Source organism: Alexandromys fortis, unplaced genomic scaffold (genome assembly GCF_014885135.2).
Source record: "Alexandromys fortis isolate MF-2015 unplaced genomic scaffold, M_Fortis_MF-2015_v1.1 scaffold_391, whole genome shotgun sequence".
In the NCBI taxonomy this organism is placed as follows: Eukaryota; Metazoa; Chordata; class Mammalia; order Rodentia; family Cricetidae; genus Alexandromys; species Alexandromys fortis.
The window spans coordinates 334,845-355,493 of NW_026068277.1; the positions used below are offsets into that span (position 1 = coordinate 334,845).

The 20,649-nt window shown below is 44.1% G+C and overlaps 1 protein-coding gene across 2 annotated transcripts; it reads right to left on the reverse strand.

Annotated features, from left to right (window-relative positions):
- Nucleotides 1-2,059: 2,059 nt before the first annotated feature.
- Atp1b4 (ATPase Na+/K+ transporting family member beta 4) lies at nucleotides 2,060-19,713 on the reverse strand. Of its 2 annotated transcripts, none has more exons than XM_050132126.1 (8): nucleotides 19,651-19,713; nucleotides 15,336-15,585; nucleotides 11,620-11,748; nucleotides 11,243-11,347; nucleotides 7,762-7,958; nucleotides 6,352-6,408; nucleotides 4,016-4,111; nucleotides 2,060-3,325 (listed from the first exon to the last, which is right to left on the reverse strand). In XM_050132126.1, the coding sequence occupies exons 1-8, from the start codon at nucleotides 19,711-19,713 to the stop codon at nucleotides 3,164-3,166; spliced, it is 1,059 nt and encodes a 352-aa protein (XP_049988083.1). In that variant the 3' UTR covers nucleotides 2,060-3,163. The 2 variants fall into 2 exon arrangements, with proteins under 2 accessions (XP_049988083.1, XP_049988082.1); XM_050132125.1 differs by having other exon boundaries at nucleotides 15,324-15,585.
- Nucleotides 19,714-20,649: the final 936 nt, after the last annotated feature.

Sequence of the window (20,649 nt, forward strand, 5' to 3'; positions counted from 1 at the left end):
GTTAAAAACAATATTGAAAAACAAAAACAAAAACCAACCAGTCTTGAACTAATAGAATATCAGTTGTCAAGCTTTCCCCCCATATGGCTTGCTGCCCATATTCCTCTGGGGGGAAAAATCAATGGTAAGATTCAGAAAAAGAAATTCATATATTGCTCTTAAATTTCATTTATTGTTGCCACCAATTCCCCAAGACAATATAAATATTTTCTACATGAAGACCCCAAGTAAATGGATGCCTAAGAAAGATGACTTTAGAATAATCATTTTAGAGGAGTAGAAAGTGAAAAAGCATACACAAAGTATAGCAAGAACAAAACCATGAAGCCATGTGAAAGTAGTATTTCTCATTGACAATCAAGTAAAACCAAGTACATTGCAACAGATGGTATCCAAATCAAATCCTGGTACAGCACAGTATGGGAGCCTGTTTAAATGAATCAACTAGAAGCTTACTGAACAGTTCGACTCTCACATGAATGAACACACTCATTAATCCAGTTCTGTATAATATTCAGTTTTGTATAAGAAAGCTATTTTTTCCATGTTCTAGCTGACAGCCCAAACTGTCTTAGTCCTTTTTGATACTTCTTGGAAACAAACTGTGAACGTGATATCTGCCACTGAATGAGAAACACACAAGACAAGATCATTTCTAGTTTCTTATCTAATAGTTAAACACATTCACCAGGACCATGTATTATGTATAAAATATAGCACCAGTAGTTGGGTTCCTGCGAACCGTTAACTATCTTAACTCAAGTTTGATATATTTCAGAATGTTTGGGATATGATTTGGGATATGCTTTTTCAAAAGATGGTAGGCACTTCCTGGTAAGCAGTGGCTCTGAGTGGAAAGAGCACTGGACCTGGAGTCAGAGGCAATGCAGGTTGTTTTCCCTAAAGAGCCTTCCCAGATCTGATGCAGTATACTCTTTTGCTGTTAAACCTTGAGATTTTGACAGAGGTCATTTTGAACCGGTCTCAAGCTGTTGTCGTTTTCATTTCCTAATTCTCCCTTGCAAGGGCTAGGAAACTTGAACTTACTGAGGAAGTAGGGCCAGAGGAGTGAGTTTCTTTATGTCTCCGTGTTACGTGGGCCCACTCTGCTGCTCAACTGACCTGTTTCAGTTGCTTGTTAAATGCGACCAGCCCCTCTCTAATCTATGCAACAGCAGTCCATTCTGCCACGAAACCCAGAGAAAAGCACCGTGTTAGGAGCTAGATCCGTGGCTCTAGTTCCCAAGCTGAATCGGATCAAGTTCCCAAGATTAAATACTGCCTAAATCAGTTCACTTCACCAAGCGTTGTTTTTGTTCTCAGCTTTCCTTCTCTTCTACTCTACATGTGTTTGTATCTCCGCAGCAGTGTCTGACCAGAGGAAACCAAGCTAAATCTGTCCCAAAGTGATCTCAGAAACTTCCTCTCCAATCTCTTTCTCTTTTATACCCAGTCATGATGAACAATATCACTATCTCATTGGTTTTAGCCAAGCTTAAAACTCTGGGGTCATTTTATACTTTTCCTTCCCCTCAATTCCTGTCTTGGTCTTGTCGTCTCTGTCTTTGATTCATCCCTTATGTTATTACTGCCCAAGTGCTCTGGCTAAAATGCCAATGTGCACACAGACATTCCCTGATTAAAATGCTTTAAAGACTCTCATGCATCGTCCCTGAATACTCATGCAATCCACTCTCCCAGCCTTTCCTCTGAGCTCTCATGTGAAAGGTTCAGAATTACCAAAGCATGAGATGATTGCTTCATGCTTATGGCTTTGAGTGCACGATTCCCTCTGCTACTTTCTCAGCCAGAGAGAGTTACTGTCCCTTGTGATCCCCATAGCATTTTCATATAATATGTCTGTAGCTCTCGTTACCCTATATCACAGTCATGTCTTCACTTGTCTTCCCCGTCAGGCTTTCAGTTGCCCCTTCCTGGAGAAACTAAACATTGCAGTGTAGATCCAAACTGCAGGCTTGGAAGTGGAATTCTAATTTGCTTTGGACCCTGAGACACTATGCTATTCTGTAATGCATGCCTCCTCTTTTTGTTCCAGCCCTCCCTCTGGTGGAGGCATTAAGAAGCAATTGGAATGGTCACATGGCCAAAGAAAAAACAAAGCAACTTGGCTGATACACAACCTGGATAAACATCTGCCTCGTGTGATTTTTAAAGGAAATGCAAAACTGGCTAATGGGCATTGGCTTCAGGGAGGCCTGGCAGGAGCTTTTGGTCCTGCCACATATTAGTTGGAGAACCCTAATTTCAATCCCCAAGGTTGTAGCTGGGGGATCAAGGCACCCATCCCTGCTGATCTCAAAGACAACCACACAACTATCAAGCAAGCGGGCCAAGACGATTTGACCAAAGAAGATTTTTTTTCATGTTTTCTCTTCTGTTAGGAGTTGAGAAAAACTTGTTTGCAAGAATTTTTGCCTTTGGCTGGTTATACTACAGAGCAATCAAGAACCAGCGCCTCCCTATGCTAACACTTCTCCCTGGTTGCACTAGGATCTACTTCCCTCCACAAAACGTCTCACAGAAGGTCTTCATCTCTATCCCAGACCAATAACCTGCCAGCATTGCTTGCTGTCCTGGCGGAAAATAACGGAATCATGAATCAGTATTAAGTCACTTATGGGAGACAGCCAAATGTTCAAGCCCCCTACCCCTATATAAAGTTCTGTAGGGAGAGTAGCTTTCAGTTTTGTATATTCTGGGTTTGTCTGATGTTAGTTTCTGAGGAAAGACCTTGGAAGGCAGTTTTAAAGGTGAGTGCGTGGTGGGTTAGAATACCCACCTGACTGGGAATAATATCACCTCTAAAACCAACACATTTTAAGAAAACATGATAAATATTGTCCTGACAATATGAACGCTATCAGATGCTGTAGATAGTGAGACTTGTATCAAGAGGTCTGAGTTTGAAGGGAAGGAGAGGAAATTAATATAGTCTGTCACCGGGAGAGACGACCTAAAAAAAAAAAAAAAAAACAAGCAGGTCCCACAATATCACTTCATACACACGTCAAAGGCAAGGAAAGATGATCTGGTCTTAGGCGTCCATCTGGCTGTGTCTTAACCGAGGAAAAAGGAATCGAAGTGCTACCAGGGATAACACAAAATGAAACCAGAACCGGTGTGAGTGGCCCCCCAGGAGTTCCTAGGTTTCTATGTTCAGGGTGAAGATTATCCTCCCCACAAAACGATCGTTGATGACGTCATTGATGATGCCTTTGCCCTTCAGCTGGCACTGTACAGGCACTACTTGGTTCTTCACCACATCTGTAAAATGCATTGCGACCAGGGGCGAGGTGTAGTTAACCTGTAGGGGCAAGAACAATACATTCTAAACGGACCAAGGTGGCAGCAAGGATTGGGGAGGTGGTGATCAGAGGCTCAAGGTAGGATAACCTCGGCAAAGGGAACTGTGCAGACATCCTTGATGCCAAGTCCCAAGTGATTCCAGCAACTAACATGCTTTCCCTCCTTTGGAGAAATTACACTGCTCTCTCATAAGTCAGTGTCAAGTTGTCTGATTATCCTCTGGGGGAAAATCAATTCTGACTCAGAATGATTTGATTTTATGGCTATCAGACCATAAATCAAACGAGAGCTCGTATACCTCAAAGATCCTATAGTGGAGACGAAGCCTGCACTGGCCCACAGGAATGTGTGATTACTTGGACGTTAAACACACTGTTAATAATGTCTCCTCCTGGCTTGGTTGGTAATTAGCTGTGTGACTTTGGGTAATCCCTTCTGCATTCTGAGCTCCAATTTTCTCATCTGAACACTGACGTGCTTAGATAAGACCATATATGACAGCCTTTCCGGTCTGGAAGGATGTGCGGTTGTTAGAATGTGTGGATGGGGTCCCCTCCCCCACTCCTATTGCAATCCACAGCTCACTTGTCTGTTACTACCACCTGCTCCTTCATCTTCACAAATCCCAGGCAGCTCTCCCTCTGTCTCTGAGCTCGTTATGAAAGGGGGAGAGAAGGATACAGCTTACGTGAGTCAGTTTGCCATAGTAAGGGTAGTAGCGGAGGTCAAAAGACGCCGACTCTGGGTAGTAATTGATGGATCGAATGTCATTTTCGTCACCTTTCTGTAAGCAAAAGCAGATAAATGTGAAATGTTGGGTTACAGAGAGAGTTAGAGTCCAGTCTAAAGGGATTCTGGCTCAGGTAAAGTCACTATGTGACTCTCAACCTATTGTTTCAAACCTAAACTCAGAATTGGCTAGGGCTCAACCCTGATTTGTCCTCAGAGAAGCGTTTCTAGGGTGTGACTGTGCCTTGGCATTATAGTTCAAAGGAAATCGTATTGAAGGCCTGGGTGATTGAGAGCAAAGTTACTCGGTATGACTTTGTTCTGGTTTCTTGGGTCCTAGGCAGAAAGGCTTCAAAGGCAGTTGAGAACTTTGTACTTTTCTAGGAAGAGCCTGTGATTGTAGCCTGTCTCCAAAGAATCACAGTATGCTACCCAGCCTTGGATTTTGCAACTGAAGCAGGTATGCATTAGGGAACATTCCCTAAGTTCCCATTGCAGGTTCAGTTCTACTGGAAGTCACATCAAGTACACAGGAGCCTGAAGTATAGCCACACCATCTATAGTTAGCGCACATGAACGCATGCTTCTGTTCGCGTTCTCTGTACCTCTTAACCACTGCGCACAAAATTCCGACAGTAAGCAAGAGGACCCAAATAAGGGGGATGATTAAACAGGACTGCCCTGAATTACACGACACCAGGTATTGGAGTGCCATGAACTATGGCTGTTATAAGCGGGCAGTGTGGGGGCTCATACGGACAAAGAGTCCATCTCTACTAGTCCATTACTCATTGGGGCTATAGGATCACTTCTGTCAATATACTATATACAGTATGCTGTAACAGGTTTTGGTACAAACCGAGCACCCTATACTTCAATTTTGGTTATTACCTCATTCTGCTTGATTGCTACAAGTGAGTATGGATTTGACCACTACTGATTTTTTTAAACGTATACTGACTGTTAATGTTTCTGTTTTTTTTTTTTTTTAAAGTAAGGTTCAGTATATAGTAACTTTGAAAATGAACAGCTTACATTAGGGAAATGCAAATAGAAGCTGGACCAATTAATGTGTTAGATTGAGAGCTAGGATGTGGCTCAGTGGCACAGCACTTGCTGTTACTTTCGACTGCGTTGGTCTTTATGACTTATTCATATATTCAAAAACGAATGAATTTATCTTTAATGATGGCCTGTGGGATCAATTCCATTAGTTTGTAGTCATAGCCCACATGTGACTTTATACACACACACATACTTCTGAACAGAAGGAATGCTTGTCTCTTCTCACCTTACTCAGCTGGCAAATACGGCCTGACCCCAGGAAGCTCATCTTCCTTATTACCACATCCCACGCGGGACTGGCCATTCTCTTCCGTGTCCCCACGGTACCTTTCATTCTGCCTGTTAAGACCTCTTGGCCCTGATTTCAGTTGTGTTTACTTAGGCATCCCCAACAGCTAGCTAAACACTTAGCATATAGAAAGTGATCGATAGACATTTGCTGAATGTGGCTGGGTGGCTGAATGAGTCTTTTTTGCTGTTTTCCGTTATGCCCCTATGAAGCCTAGCGTTGTCTGCTTTATTCCTAGTTTTGACAATGACTATTTTCACAACGTTTGCAAGGCAACTATCCAAGGCTAAAGGATGCACATGACGTCACTGAACAGATGAGAGCAATGTTTAAGAAGCAATGCCAAGACTGAGGGCTTTTGCCTACAAAGGAGCTAACTGGCGTAGATGAGATAGGAGTTAATGGTCCCTTGAAGGACCGTTAATTAGCATATTAATGGGTCTCTGTGTATACCTCCCTTGTAGTCATTTGTTATTGCAACACCCAGAGCCACTGGTCATTGCTGTAAAATGTGAAGTTCGGTTTTAAAATCAGGGACTAATGACTCTAATGAAAGCTGCTTGTTTAGTTCAAAGAAGCAAAGCCATTAGAGCTAAAAGCAAGAGTGTAAACAGAACCCCAATTAATGTCTCAGCACAGTCTGTTCCCTGCTGTGGCCCCGAGGTGAGGTTCAGCCTCTGGCTTTCACAGGTGTAACACACACACACACACACACACACGCACGCACGCACGCACGCACGCACGCACACACACACGCACGCGTACACATACTGAATGCTTTATGGAAATAAGACCTTAATACCTTAAAAGGAAGAAAAATTATGAAAAACACTAATGCTTTTCCTACTTACCACCCATGTAGAAGTTCTTGGAACAGAAGAACTATCTCTGATTGACTGAAGCAAAAGTGCTAACCATACTTACTCCAAAGGAGAATTTACCTGAACTTTGCAGGCTACCTTCACAGGGTCTCCAAGCTCAGGACGAAAGCCTACAATCTAGTGGAAAACAAACAAACAAACAAACAAAAAACTGCTTGCTTTAATTAATTAATTAATTAATTAATTAATTATGTGACATGGTTTCTCTATGTAACAGCTCTGGCTGTCTCAGAACTCACTCTGTAGACCAGGCTGGCCTCGAACTCACAATCTCACAGACATCTGCCTGTCTCTGCCTCCCAATTGCTGGGATTAAAAGCATCTACCACCACCACCCTGGCCTATTTATTTACTTTTTAAGAAACAGACTTCACAGTCAAAATGGGATTTTTCTCCCTGCCTTTGCTCATCACTCCTCACACCTAAATTTCATCTGTGCCCCCTTTTAGAAATGTTACAAACAACTTCAAAGTTGTGTAGCCCAGCTTGCTTCCTGAAATATTTGTGTATTAGGTCCATCCACAGAATAAAAGACTACTGCAAAAATAACCAAAAAGATGTAAAGAACTTTCTAGTTTCAATAACTATATTTGACAAAAAGGTTCTGGCACTCCCTAAGGAAGACTTTTTTTTTTTCAAAAAGGTGCATTTAAAAAGTTAATTATTAATTTATTTGTATGTGTATGGGTGACTGGCCTGCATGTATGTGCATGCACCATATACATGTCTGATGGCTGCAGAGGCCAGAAGAGAGTGTTAGATCCCCTGAGACTGGAGTTAGAGACAGGTGCCATGTGGAAGCTGAGAATCAAATGCAGGTCCTTCAGAAAAGTAAGCAGTAATATTAACCACTGAGCCATCTCCCATCCCAGAACAGTGCATTTTTAAGTGCTATAAAAACATAAGAATGGCTCTCCATCTTCGCCCAGTGTCAACCCTGCTTGTGTTCCAACCATCTCTGGATTTCCATTCCATTTTTTTTAATATTTATTTATTTATTATGTATAGAATATTCGGTTTGTGTGTAGGTCTGCAGGCCAGAAGAGAGCACCAGACCTCATTACAGATGGTTGTGAGCCACCATGTGGTTGCCGGGAATTGAACTCAGGACCTTTGGAAGAGCAGGCAGTGCTCTTAACCACTGAGCCATCTCTCCAGCCCCTCCATTCTATTTTTGAGACAGAGGCTGACCTGAATTTTGAGACCATCCTGCCTCTGCCTTCTGAGTGCTGGGATAAGAGACACACTCGGTTGTATTCAACTAGTGGCCCTCAAGGGGCAGGCTGGTGTGTAGGAAATATTCAGGAAAAAATTAATTGGTCAATGTGTCCGGCTGCTTGCAGTTTTGATGATGTGGATAAAGATGGGCAGAGCTGCAGTGTGTGCATACCAGAGTCCAGCAGAAATGTGGTTTCCATGCTCTCTACCCATGCATCCACTTAACACAGCAGACCCCAAGGGCTAAGATACCCGGTTCATCTTGAGGAGGATGCAAGGCTGTCCAGTAGAGTATCCAAAAGTAGGGTCCTCCAGCCCAGAGCAATTTTTCAGGAAAGAGCGCTTAAAATGGCAGGCCTTCTTGTCCTCATCCTCATCGCCATCTTGGATGAAGAACTGTCCCGGAGGACAATCTATATTCATTTCCTCTTGAAGACTGTCGTTATAGCCTAGAGCACATGTGGGTGGCAAAGGATCGTGTTAGAGAGGTGCCAGAAGGGAAGCCCACACTTTCAGTGGTTTCCCTCTAAGTCCCTGTACTCCTTCTGAAGTCCTCTTGTTCTACCACAATCCCTGGGGACTGGTATTAGGTACCAAGGGATATTCCCAACACCATCCCTCACACAGCGGTTCTCAACCTTCCCAATGCTGCGACCCTTTAATCCAGCTCCTCATGTTGTGCTGACCCCCCCATCAAATTAATTTCATTTCTACTTCCTGACTGTAGTTCTGCTATTGTTGTGAGTTATGATGTGAATATCGGATACACACGATGTCTGCTATGCTATACTCAAGGGAGTTGTGATCCATAGGTTGAGAGCCACTGCTCAAGGAAGCCGGCTTGCCTCTCAGTCCAGCTGCTAGTATAATCCACTGCCTCTCACTTCTTTAGAACTTTCAAGTGTCCGTCTCGGGGTTAGAAGTTGATCATTTTATACCTTTTCTCCATTTCTCATTATTTCTGTTTGGATATGGCAAACAGCAAAGTTGGAGTGGCTGTCCCTTCTATTCTGAGAGAGGAACGGGCCTGTATCAGTAGATTTTGTAAGAGGGGCTATATCATATCAAGACACAGTATATGTCAGGAGGCTGTTTCTAGCCTAAAAGTCCTTCAATTCAACTTAGGAAATGTCTCCCTTTGAGATCAAGCACAGGTGACTGTGGTGGAGGAACTGGAGGGATTTGAAAGAAGGAGAGGAGAGAAGAGGAGGGAGAAGAGGAGGAAAAAAAAAAACCCAAGAAGACTCCTCAACGTCTAAAGAGGCAAGTCACCACTGCAAAAGGGAGGTTTACATTGAAGTCTAGAAACTGAAGACAGCTACAGGGTCCCCAGCAAGAGAGTAAGGGAGGGAGGGCTTCTCCAACTCTGAGGTACTTTGGTCTTTTTATATTAGACAGAATGGGGCATCTGTCCCAGCTACTTATCTCAGAGAGACAAGTGGAGCTATTTGCACGTTCACTATTGGAGCCTTCAGAGTCCATAAAACTGGGCCTTGAAAATGTACTTGAAACTGAGCCATCCTAGATGGCGGGGTTCAGTGAATCCTCTTGCACCCAGACATGCTGTCATGTCCGAAGCTGTTCACTCTTTTGGAAAAGATTGACCCACCAGAGGCAGAACTTAGAAAGGACTGCAGGCTCCACATCTAGACAGGTTGTAACTTGGATATAGTGAGACGTTAAATTGGTTATTTAATTTTATTTCTCAAAATTCCTTGACTTTAAATGTTGAATTGCAATTAAGTTAGTAATGAAAATAGGTTTCGTTATAATATTTTCACACATAGATCCCACTTTGTCTCTTTATCTACCTCCTCCATTGGAACTCTTACTTGCAGTCCTGGGCCTTGAACATAATAGGAAAAATGCTCTACCACTAAGCTATGTTCTCAGTCCAGAGAACTTATTTTGACAAAACTACAATTAATTCAAAGATTTGTTTTAATCTTTTTACAGGAATAAAAACTATGCTCAAACACTAACTTTTAAAATAGAAACTGCACTCACACAACTCAGCATTTTTCTTGAGGTAGTTCCGTTAAAAATGGGGCATGGGTGTGGCACTGACTGCACCATTCCCATCCTCATAGGGATGAAACCGATGCTCTGGCATATGGATTTCAGATACTGGTCCTTTTGGGAAATATATCGTATCTATTAGTTTTTTTTCTTATTTTCATGTGCATGTATTGCATATGTGGTGTGTGTTGCATGTGTGTGGGTACATCCATGTGCACGTGCATATGGAGACCCAACATTGATGCTGGGATGCTTCCTGGATTGCTCTTCCACTTTATTTATGGAGGCAAGGGTGTTTCCAATCAAGCACAGAGTTCAACAATCTGGCTCGCCTCACTAGTCAGCTTTGCACGGCTCTGCCTTCCGAGGCTGGAGTTATAGGTTCTTTCCCATAGCCATACAGCATATGGGGATTCTGGAGATCCGAACTTTTGTCTTCTTGCTCGCTTGGCAAGTGGCAAGGGCTTAACTGCTGAGCCACCTTCCCAGTCACATGCCATCGACTCTTTAGAAGTAACCCAATGCCTTCTTGTTGTTCCCTGCCGTCAAAATTGGTATTTCCCCATCTACTATCTTGTTGCAGGGATTTCCTCAGCAGAAATGCTGGCAACTTGCATCCTTGAAATAGCTCACAAGCATTTTTAAAGAAAGACACTATGCTGACTAAGATGTCCAAAATACCTTTGTGGCCCAAAATAGAACTCCATGGATCAGAAAGAACCCAGCTCTGTCGTTCTACAGGTGCGGACTCTGAAGCTGTTTCAGCCCAAACAGCAGTGAGCATCACTAATACAAAGCTGAACTTCTAACTCCTGCTGAAATGGTACCAGCATGGTCAGGAATCATGGCATTTCTCACACTGAAAAGTTCATACAAATCAACAGAATTTTGTTTTTTTTTTTTTCGAGACAGGGTTTCTCTGTAGCTTTGGTGCCTGTCCTGAAACTAGCTCTTGTAGACCAGGCTGGCCTCGAACTCACAGAGATCCGCCTGCCTCTGCCTCCCAAGTGCTGGGATTAAAGGCGTGCGCCACCACTGCCTGGCCACTAGAAAAATTTTAAATGAAGACCAGTTCAATAGCTATGGGGTATGGCCTGAGATTCTACCAACACCTGTGTGATGTTGATGTTGCAGACCCCAGGCTAACAGAGAGCTGCTCTCTCTCCTAAAGGTTCCAAGCTACTCCCACCTTAGCGTTCACAGAGTGAAAGACAAAGCCATTCATTTGAGAACATTACAGACACGGGAATTCTCAAAACACTTGAGGTCAACGTGCTAGGCAGAGCTTCAGTCCTCTGACTCTTTTAAAAATTGCTGTTACAAGAAGACACTTACTTTCCCTCTTCAAGATAGCTCATCCCAGACTTCTCTTACCCCAGGGACGTACAGGAGGCGGGGATCTTGCAGCTCTCGGAGGACAGTCTCCTTTCCTCACCATTAGCTCCCTTCAGATGAGATCACTTAGAAAACCAATCACCTGGGTGTGCCCAGGATTTAAGTAGGTGGTGCAGTGTGCTCGTGAAGAGAAAAGAAGTTCTGTGCCTTAGAAAGCTCACATTGGCCAAACACAATCGGAGCATTTAAAAAAAATTATAAAGGGTGCAAGCAGGCCTGTGAGACAGCAGAGGACCATGGCGGGTAGGAGTGACTACATCAGCTTTCCGGGCCACCCACTACTTTTCTGAAGAGCTTTTCACTCCTCAGGGCAACTTACCCTGGAGAAAGCCATTCAGGCTGACCACATAATGCTGCCAAGTTTCAGGTTGGGAAACGTTGAAGTTGAAGTTAAGGCTGTGAGCGAAGGGTCTGATCATGACTCCTGGCAATGAAAACAGGTCTGGGATAGATTAACCCATTCTTGGATTTTTTTTTCCTATACAGATTCCCATGACACTTTCCTCCCTGCACACCCCACAGCAATCAAAATGAAAAGGGCCATAATTTTCCAAGTACCATTTTACTTTCCCTCTTAATAATTGAATCTCTAAGTCATTACCGGGAAGAACCCAAGTTAATTGAGGCGGAACATGCTGTGCAAGCGGATTTCTGTCCAGAGAGCTCTGACAATGCAGGGCATTTGGGCACACTCACCGGGAGGTTTCACCTGCTCGGTGAAGGTTGGCATGTAGGGACTGACGGCTAGGAACAGCATGTACAGGAATAGCGTGATCACAGCAGCCAGGGAGGCATAGAAGAAGAAGTAAATGACTAAAATCAGACCTGTAGAGCAATTAAAGATGACAGGAGTCAGTGCTTGCCAATGAGCCCCACCTCCCCGCTGGACTCGTGAACCCAAATCAACTCAGGCAGATTCAGGATCTCCTTTCTTATTGGACTTTGTCAATCTGGAACGGGTGAAGATAGACTGTGTCAGGGGTTTGGAAGTGCTTTCGCTTTACAGTATCTTCAGAGAAGCGTCTTGCCGGGCACATGAGGACTATAAGCAAGATTACAGGGAGTGGGCTTCAACAGAGAGCAGTGGGGACATTGCTTGGGAGTCTTCTAGACTGGTATTCTAGTCTGTCCTGAATACAGATCATTTGTTCTTCATTGTGTCAAGTATCCTAAAGAGACCTAGCAACGTGATTATAGATATTTGCAAGGGACTGAAAAGCAGCCTTTCTTTTCACACGATCTAGAATTCAAAGCTTTGACTCATTTCCACTGGACTTACTTCTAATCAAGGCTTATCCTTGACTACTTATTTAAAATCTTATTCATCCTTAGCAAAGTTCAAGTTGCTCTTCTTTCCAAAGAGCACACTAATGAAGGGTGGGGAAGACAGTAGGGGAAAATAGTACTTCATCACTGATACCTGCTGTATGTGAACTTGGGGAAGTTGGAGAATCTACAACATATATTCATCTGTATCCCTGACAGTATCCCAAATCCAGTCTTTTCATAATCTTATCCTGATTCTACCACTTCTGTCTGTTTCATCTTGGATCTGAGGTTTGCCACTCTGGGCCTTAGTGTCCTCATTTGGTAGCAAGGACAGAAGCGTAGTACTTGATATATTAAATAAACATTAAATAATGCATGTCAACACCATGGCACATTGCCTGGCAGATCCTAAGTGCTCTATAAATGGCATCCATCATAACTGCTATTATTAATATTGTTATTATTGCTATAAGCTCAGATGCATGATTATATGAATTGCCCTTCTCTGTGTTGTATTAGGGTTATGTTTGTTCCAGGACTATATAGCCGGGTGAGGAAAATGAGCATGAGCTAGATGCCCAGAGCTCTTTTAGCCTTCCTTGGGGACCTCTCAGGCAAATATATTTGCCTTCACTCACAGATGTGCCAATGATACTGGGACTCAAGGTTTGAACTGAATCATGAACCAGAAACTGGGATAAACCATACAACTCCAGTGTACCCCAAAAGAAGTTCAAATGTTAATTCTGAAAATTGAACCACGAACCAAAATAAAATTGGGGGAGGAGGGGGGAGAGAGAGAGAGTGACTCTAGTAATCCAGCTAGAAATGGAATCGACCCTTTAAGTTTGTGTAAGATGAACTAAAGCAAAATTGAAACATGGACGCACTGATTTCGCTGGAGTTCCCAGAGAAGAAGCAACCATGTCTGTGTGTTTGTGGTTCTTGCCTGTTGTTCACTGGCTATCCTAGAGGGATGCGTCCTGTGTTTCTGCCTCCATTTCTCCACTCCCATTCCCATCCAGGGAATGGACCAACAGCCTGGAGCCATCTTAGGGGACCAAGACGTTCAGTTTTGTGCATGTAGGGTAATTGATGAATCACCTGTTTATTCCCTTGGCAATATCTTCTTTCCTTAAAACGTGTGGGCCAGAAAGCTATAGATTAAGATAGTGGTGCTACTAGTGAGTCCCCTTAGCCTGAGGCAGGGAGAGGTGACCTTGAGACTGGCTAGTTTGGTCTCTCACAGCCCTGAGGCAAAAGCAAGCACTGCCACACCTACAGCCGTCAATCTCTCTAATCTCTCCTCCTCCAGATAGATAGCTGTACCCGGGATCCTCCTCTCGGTTTCTGTCCTGAGTAGTCCCCACGCTTGGACAGACCACTAAGGGCCCATGCTCCCAACTCTTTACCCAACAGCGCTTCTAATCTCTGGAGACCTTACAAATCAGGGAGGGCCTTGCTCATTGGTCAAATTCATGAAGATAATGAGGCATTCTGGCAAGAGAATGAATTCTGGTATTTGAATCCCAGAACTGGCCTTTCTAAGCCTGTTTTTGCACTTGAAAAATAGAATAATAATATTATTTATTACCTCATATGATTCTTGTCAATATTCTGCTGTCTTGCAGACAGGTGTCTGAATTACTGCGCTAGCACAAGACCTGTGCGCCATGGGTCTGGCTGCAGCCTACAATTAAGCATCCCCATTGCTATGTCTTCCCCAAGCACTTGAACCTTTCTACATCACCCCTCTTTGCTGTCCCACGGCTTGTCATCCACCAGAGCAATTTATATGGATGATGCCTAGTGAAGTGCCAATGGTTGTTTAAGGGTTAAAGTATGGGTTCCCCTCTCCCAGAATTGGACTTGCATTTCCCACGCCAGATTTTCCAGTCCTCTTCAGGCGAGGAAGAAAGAGTTGGACCCTCTCTGGAGCTCCAAGGAGTGACTAGCATTTGTCTGTAGCTTCCAGGACATTGGAATGTCCCTTACATGGTACATTAGTTACAGTTTCAGGGTTGGGCAGGGGTGGGGCTGGGAACTGAGGAGGAGCTAAGGGAGATGGGCTTTGTTTAGAGCCTCACACCTGCTCTTCCTAATTTCAGGAAATAGAGTTGGCTACTTCATGCAAACGGAGCTGAATTAGCAACATTGGCTACAAAACACATGAATCTTGGCCAAAAGGGCCTTTGGGAGGAAGGGCCACTGACTGCAACAACCTCGAGACTTGGCAGCAGGGGACTACTACTTCATCCATGACGCCCACTGTGTTTTTCTAGTTCCTTCTATGGATTAACCAGCAGCTGCTTTCTTTTCTGCTGGGCTGTGCAGAATGTGGCAAGTATGAATTTTCCTACCCACAAAATCTTTTGAGGAGAAAGCTCCGCAGCAATAGTTTACGAAGAAAGTTTAAGTACTCCTGGGAGTCGAGTTCTGGATAATTTGTGATCTAAAGTGAAAGGGCTAAGATATGAAATTCTATCAATGATCCATCAACAAGGAAGCTCAACCTTATTCCCTAGCAATGATCTCTTTAAAAGCAGCTCTTCTCTATGTACCATGGAGGCATAAAGCACTCAGAAGCTGGAGTCTGGACAGGCTTCGGGGCTCTCCTTCTCAGACACTGGTAAGTGAACCGATAAGACTTTATAAAGCCGTGGTCGGGTTAGCAGGAGCTTGCTCTCATATCCTAGACACAGTCTTCTACATATTCCTTTCAATCTTATGGATTTCATCCTATACTGGACAAACGCTAGTCACTTCTTGATTTTGATAGAGAGGCAACGCAGAATCCACCACCTTCCCATTTGGCTAAGCCTGTAGTCAGTCACATGCATAGAAAGTGACAGGCCTGGGACACACACACAATCCCGTGCTTTGTCAACTCGTCCTCAGTGTTATTTTATATTGCATATTGAGACTAGTAGATTTCATTCACTCTTGTTCATCTATTTAGTGGCTTTTCTGATGCAGCTGATCTGTCCTCAGTTCAAGGATATCACTGGTCTTTCTGTGAAATGTTAGGAGAAGTCTGTAACAAACCCGTTGATTGGACAGCCGAGGAGCTCTGGATACCACATCAAAAGCCAAGGACACCAGACTGGGGCATTGGGATGAATTGGACTTACTCCGACTCTGACCTGTTCGGGCCAGAGACATCCTTTTCTCCGGGTCCCACAGGTATTCAGTCACGGTCTGCAATTTCTGCCTCCAGGCATTGCCTGTCAGCTGACCCTGACCTTCTTCCTCCCTTTCTTCCTCCTCCTCTTTTCCTTCCTCCTCCTCTTCTTCTTCTTCCTCCAGACCAGGAGCCATCATCACCTGAGCCTCTTCTTCGGCTTCATCCTCCTCGTCTGCTAAGTAGTTCTGATTTACTTCATCCTGGTCATCCTAAGGCAGCGACAAAATGCGAAGCTCTATGTGAGCAACACAAGCCCAATGGCAAAGCCCACCAGCCAAAAGTAAATGGAAAACATTCACTATTTGGAGGTCTTTCAAATTTCCACATCCCCAGAAAAATACCCATTGTTGCAGGAGGTGAATTTTCCTTCTCCACTCTTTTGGAGGAAGCATTCTTTCTATAGTCCATATTGAAGCCCTGCTATTTCCACAGTAGTGCTAACTTTACCTTTTAGCGTCAGGTATTTAGGTTCTTTCTCTATGATATTTCATGTCACTGCTCTGTCCCGGGCCTTGGCCTGCCACTGAACTTTGACCTATCAGGACTGAGCTGAGCTCACACTGAAGGGCCGAGCAGTCTTGGACATTTATGCCTATGATGGCAACTTCCCAGCCCAAGCCAGCTTTGTCCTAATGCTCTGTACACTTTCAGCTGATTGACCTCACCATACTAAGTTGCGTCTAAAAATAGGCTCAGACAGATATCAAGAGGAGAAGCCAACTGCCGTACCCCTCCTCAAAACTTCCACAGCCTTCCCGACACAAACAAGGACTCATTTCCTGCTTCCTGTCTTAAGCGAGACAGACAGACCCCCTGAGAGATGAGATCCCAACAGATACTTCCTTTGTTTTCCCCTGTAGCTTAGTTAAAAACTTGGGCATATCCACACACATATACGTTAACACTAAACAGACTGAGCAAGTTTAAGTAAGAGAGAGGCCATGAATTTGAAAGGGCCTAAAAGGGAGCGGGTAAATAGGAGAGGTTGGAGGGAGGAAAGGGGGTTGGGAAAAGATGTAGTTATGTTTTAATTGCAAAAATTAGATAAAAATGTAAAATCAAAAGTTGGGCAGAAAGTAAGTACTCAGCATCTATATGTCAATTGATTCCAGCCAGTACTTGAGATGTGTAACAAACCAGAAAGAGAGAAAGAAAGAAAGAAAGAAAGAAAGAAAGAAAGAAAGAAAGAAAGAAAGAAAGAAAGAAAAAGAAAACCCAGACATCCACAGTGGTATTTCCCATGCCTCCGACGTAAAGGCTGGAGGCTTGTATCCTTGCTCTTTGGGAGTTTGCCAAGGCTTACTGCACGAGCAAAAAATCAGGCCACCCTCCCTTCTCTGTGCCATCCAAGTCTGAAGAGTGTCAGGGCTGGTGCACCTGTCGGGGTTGGATGTGTCAAATGCTAAAAGCCATGGGCTCGGTGCTGCCCCCTTTCCGCCCGATTCCTCAAAGGCCACTTAGAGGGCACTCGGCTACCCATGCTGCCTTGAGCAGAGAGTTGAGCAAACTGGATTGTTCCGAAACAGTGACAGTGTTTCAGAAGGACTGATCTCTGCCCTCTGCATTGAGCCTGCCCAGAGCTCACTAGCTCTCGAGTACGAGCAACCCTTGAATTTGTTCAAACGCACAGCTCCACATCACATACCATATCAGAACTTACGGGGGCTTCCAAATTAGGATTGTCCAAATGAGCTCCAGAGAGGGGAGAGGATCTGGCCAAAGCCACACAGCAAATCCATGACAGAGTTGACAGTCTCGGAACTTGTGTCTCTTGATACTCTGCACAGTTTCTCCTCCATCACACTGAACACAAGTGGCTAGAAGTGGCTTAGCAGATTTATGAACATGATAATGTCTTAGAGTCTGTGTTCCCGACATGTAGGTGCTTATAATCAAGGATGTTTTGACATGGACTCATAGTATAAGGCTTAGGAAAATCAACCTTGCCTATCATTCACTGCTAAATGAACTGACGCACGTTCTTAAATGTGTGTGAACTTATGTTCACGCTTATCTCCCAAATCAGGCTTTGGACACACAGGCGGAAGGTCCATATTTCCTGCCATTTTGTGGTCTATTCACAGTGTGAAGCTCACAGCAAGGTACTCAGTGGATACTCTCAGGGCTCCCGCCTGGATTCTGGAGGATGGTTCTCACAGTTTGTCATTCTTAACCTCAGAAGTTATACATACTAGACTGGCTAGTCATCATGGTCCCTAGAAAGCCCATGCACCAAATTCTCACAGAATTTAAGATGTGACATTTCATCAGGAAGGGTTTCAAATCCTTTTATATTTCTGGAACAACTTCCTTTTGTTGCCTGTGCCTGCCCTACCACCTCTGCTCTGCAAAGGAAGCAGCTGGCCATGGGCACGGCCTTATTTTATTTGTAGATATGTGCTTCACATAGTCTTATTAAAATGGCTGTCATTAAAGTCTTATCCTCCAAGGAAGAATTAATCTTCTTGGAGCTTATTTTCCCCTCATGGATTCCTACTACCTGAGTTTTATTTCAGGAACCAAAATATCTTTTTTCCCCTTCTCTGCTTGCAGGGATAGGGAAATGTCACAGCGTGCAAGACAGGCTTTCCCCAAAGGTTCCTTGTTAACGAAAGCCTTCGGAAAATGCACTTTCATGCAATTATTTAACATGCTCCAGTAGGAAATGTTTTGGTGATGAGGACGTTCATCTCCAAGGTTCTGTTTCTGTCAGTTTCCTAAAGTGGCACCACCCTCATGTGATAGGGAGTGTGAGCATGCTCAGATATGGTAGTGGGCGTGTGCTGGGGCCCTCTTGTTTCCCTAAAAGGGAAACCTGAAGGACAGGAGGTAGCTCCATTTTGAGCAATCTAAATATATAAACATCTGAACAAATATACAAACAAGCAATATGACCCAAAGGATAAATTTGGATCTTGCACCGAGTAACATCATGCAAACGTCTGAATGGATGATTGATTTAAAAGTAAAAAAAATTAGACATACAATTGCATCAAACGATTTATTTTAACTTGATCAGATATTATAATGACCAAGATCCCCTGTGGCACTTAAAAATTCAAACTTCTGGGCGAATAGTTCAAATTAAGTACAACAATTTTAGCAAATCAGCATAGAAAAGAAACCAAGTAATGTACAGCTATATATACTCCATAGACTGACTGGTCTTAAGAGAGAAGAACTTCAGGTATTAAAATAAAGATTCTACATCAGAGTGATAAGAAATTTCCTTAGTGGTCGACATGAGGTTAGAAGAATTGTGTTGTGTTTTTTGTTTTTTCTCGCTCTTGACAATTCTCCCTTAATTTCTTAGGTACATAAGTGGCCATAAACAAAGAAAAATGGTAAATGCTTTGCTTTCTTTGGGGTTCATCTAATAACCTTGCATTTCAGAATACCCCTCCTGAGAGTGTTGTACATACACACACGTACTTATGGCTTAGAGCAAAATAAATGTAAAGGCACGTTTGGACCAAATGCATTTGTAAAGAACTTGAGAGTAAGCGGTGATGTGGGAGGTATGTGCAGGGACATGTGCACCAGTGTGTACAGATGTGTGTGATGAGGCAAGGTGGCGGACAGGGTGATGAAATGGGTGATGGTGGGCCGGAGCTTCCAGAGATTGGATACAAGAAACACAGTGGAAAGAGCACAAGTTACAAACAATATACACATTCTCATGTTGGGGTCCCCACCAACCTGCAAGTCAATCTGGCACCCTGCTAACTTCCGAAGGCAGCTATCACCAGTAGCCTCCTTCAGCAGAGCAAGCGGTGCTGGGGAAAGGATGGCTAGGCTTCCTTCTGGTTCCTATCAAGGATCCTGTGTTTTTTAGCTATAGTTTGAATTTCTGCCTTAGAAAAAGAGGAGCTGGTTCCGAAAAGCCACCACCCAAAGGGGCTGGGACAGCTGGCCAGGGAGCATCTTGCATTTCCTCTTTTTCTTTTTTCTCCTGGCCAAATTTCTTGCAGTGAAACCTCTGCTCCCATCTGCAAAGGTCTGTTCATATTCTAGATTCCTAAAATAAAGCTTATTCCCTGATATCTTCCCACTCCTTTATCTCTGTTCCCCCACAAAGGTGAGCCCTCCTTCCATTCGGCAGTTTAGGGTGCCCTGGGATACTGGGAGTCACTTTCCTGCGAAGTCTGGGCTTTCCTAAACTTTATTTATTCCTGTTTATTCCAAGGCAAGACAGCCATAATCCAAGGTCTACACAGCACCCAACCCAACCAATTAAAAACGGGCAGCAAAATATTCGGCTCCCCGAGACTCACAAGTCTGTAGCGATAACCGTAAGGGAAGGCCGGAGCCCTTCTGGAGCGGAGCTGCCTTCTCATGGCTGTTCAGCGGGCCAAGATGCTGCAGAGCAGAGGCAGGCGAGTAGGTCGGAGTTCTGGAGCTTCTGCTGGTACAGGAGACACTGGTTGCTGGGGACACTTGGCGCCTACTAAAAGTGAACCTTGCTGGCACGAGCCCTTCCCCAAAATAATCTAACATGCTCCTCTCTCATTGGTTGGCCCCTTCCTGGAATCAAAGGAAAGCCCTTTTGGAAAAGCAAGCTCATCATTACAGGGAGGGGGAGATATTCTGGGTCACGAGGATGGGCAACTCACCGCCCCCTGCGTGTGCCTTTCCACCTCTTGCCCTTCGCCAGCACCCGAAATATGATGGACTCAGTGGAAATCTTAAGTCATATTCTTCTCAATTGAGAGTTGAATATCAGTATGTGTGTGCGTGTGTGCGTGCGTGTGTGTGTGTGTGCAAGGGGGTGGGGGTGTGGGTGGGAGTTAGGGTGAGGGGAGATGTACAAGAATAACTTGCTTTTTTCGTAAGGCTGATCTCATGCAAAAGGATCTAGGGTGTCAGGGAAGATTCCCTTCGCTCTCCCTATCCTCTTCTCGCCGCCACGCTCTCCAAGCCACCTATGAAATATTCCTTGCCTGATCACTTCATGAACTCCTAAGAATGTGTATTATGCCCTTTAATCTTAGATGCAAAGGCTCCTTCTTGAATCTGACCTATCCCGAAGAGGGTCTTGGATAGAAAGAAGCATTTTTCTAGGCCACATGTCACAGTGGGCCCATCAGTCACTGCCCCTCATACACACCCTTGGAATCCTGGCCAAATTTCTGTAGTGGTTGAGGTCTATATTTATCCCTTAGCTTCAGGGCAGGGAACAAGGCAGAACTTTGCAGTGTCCGTTTCCCAGACATATATAACCCCTGAAGCCAAGATGGGATCCAGCGAAAGAAAATGACTAGAAACTGCTAGGA

Coding starts and splice junctions, on each gene's coding strand:
- Atp1b4 (XM_050132125.1), bottom strand. CDS start 19,713: ATGAGAAGGCAGCTCCGCTCCAGAAGGGCTCCGGCCTTCCCTTACGGT. Junction 7,959..11,242: donor CCTGAATGGCTTTCTCCAGG/GTAAGTTGCCCT, acceptor CATGTGCTCTAG/GCTATAACGACAGTCTTCAA. Junction 3,326..4,015: donor ACTATGGCAAACTGACTCAC/GTAAGCTGTATC, acceptor TTGCCCCTACAG/GTTAACTACACCTCGCCCCT.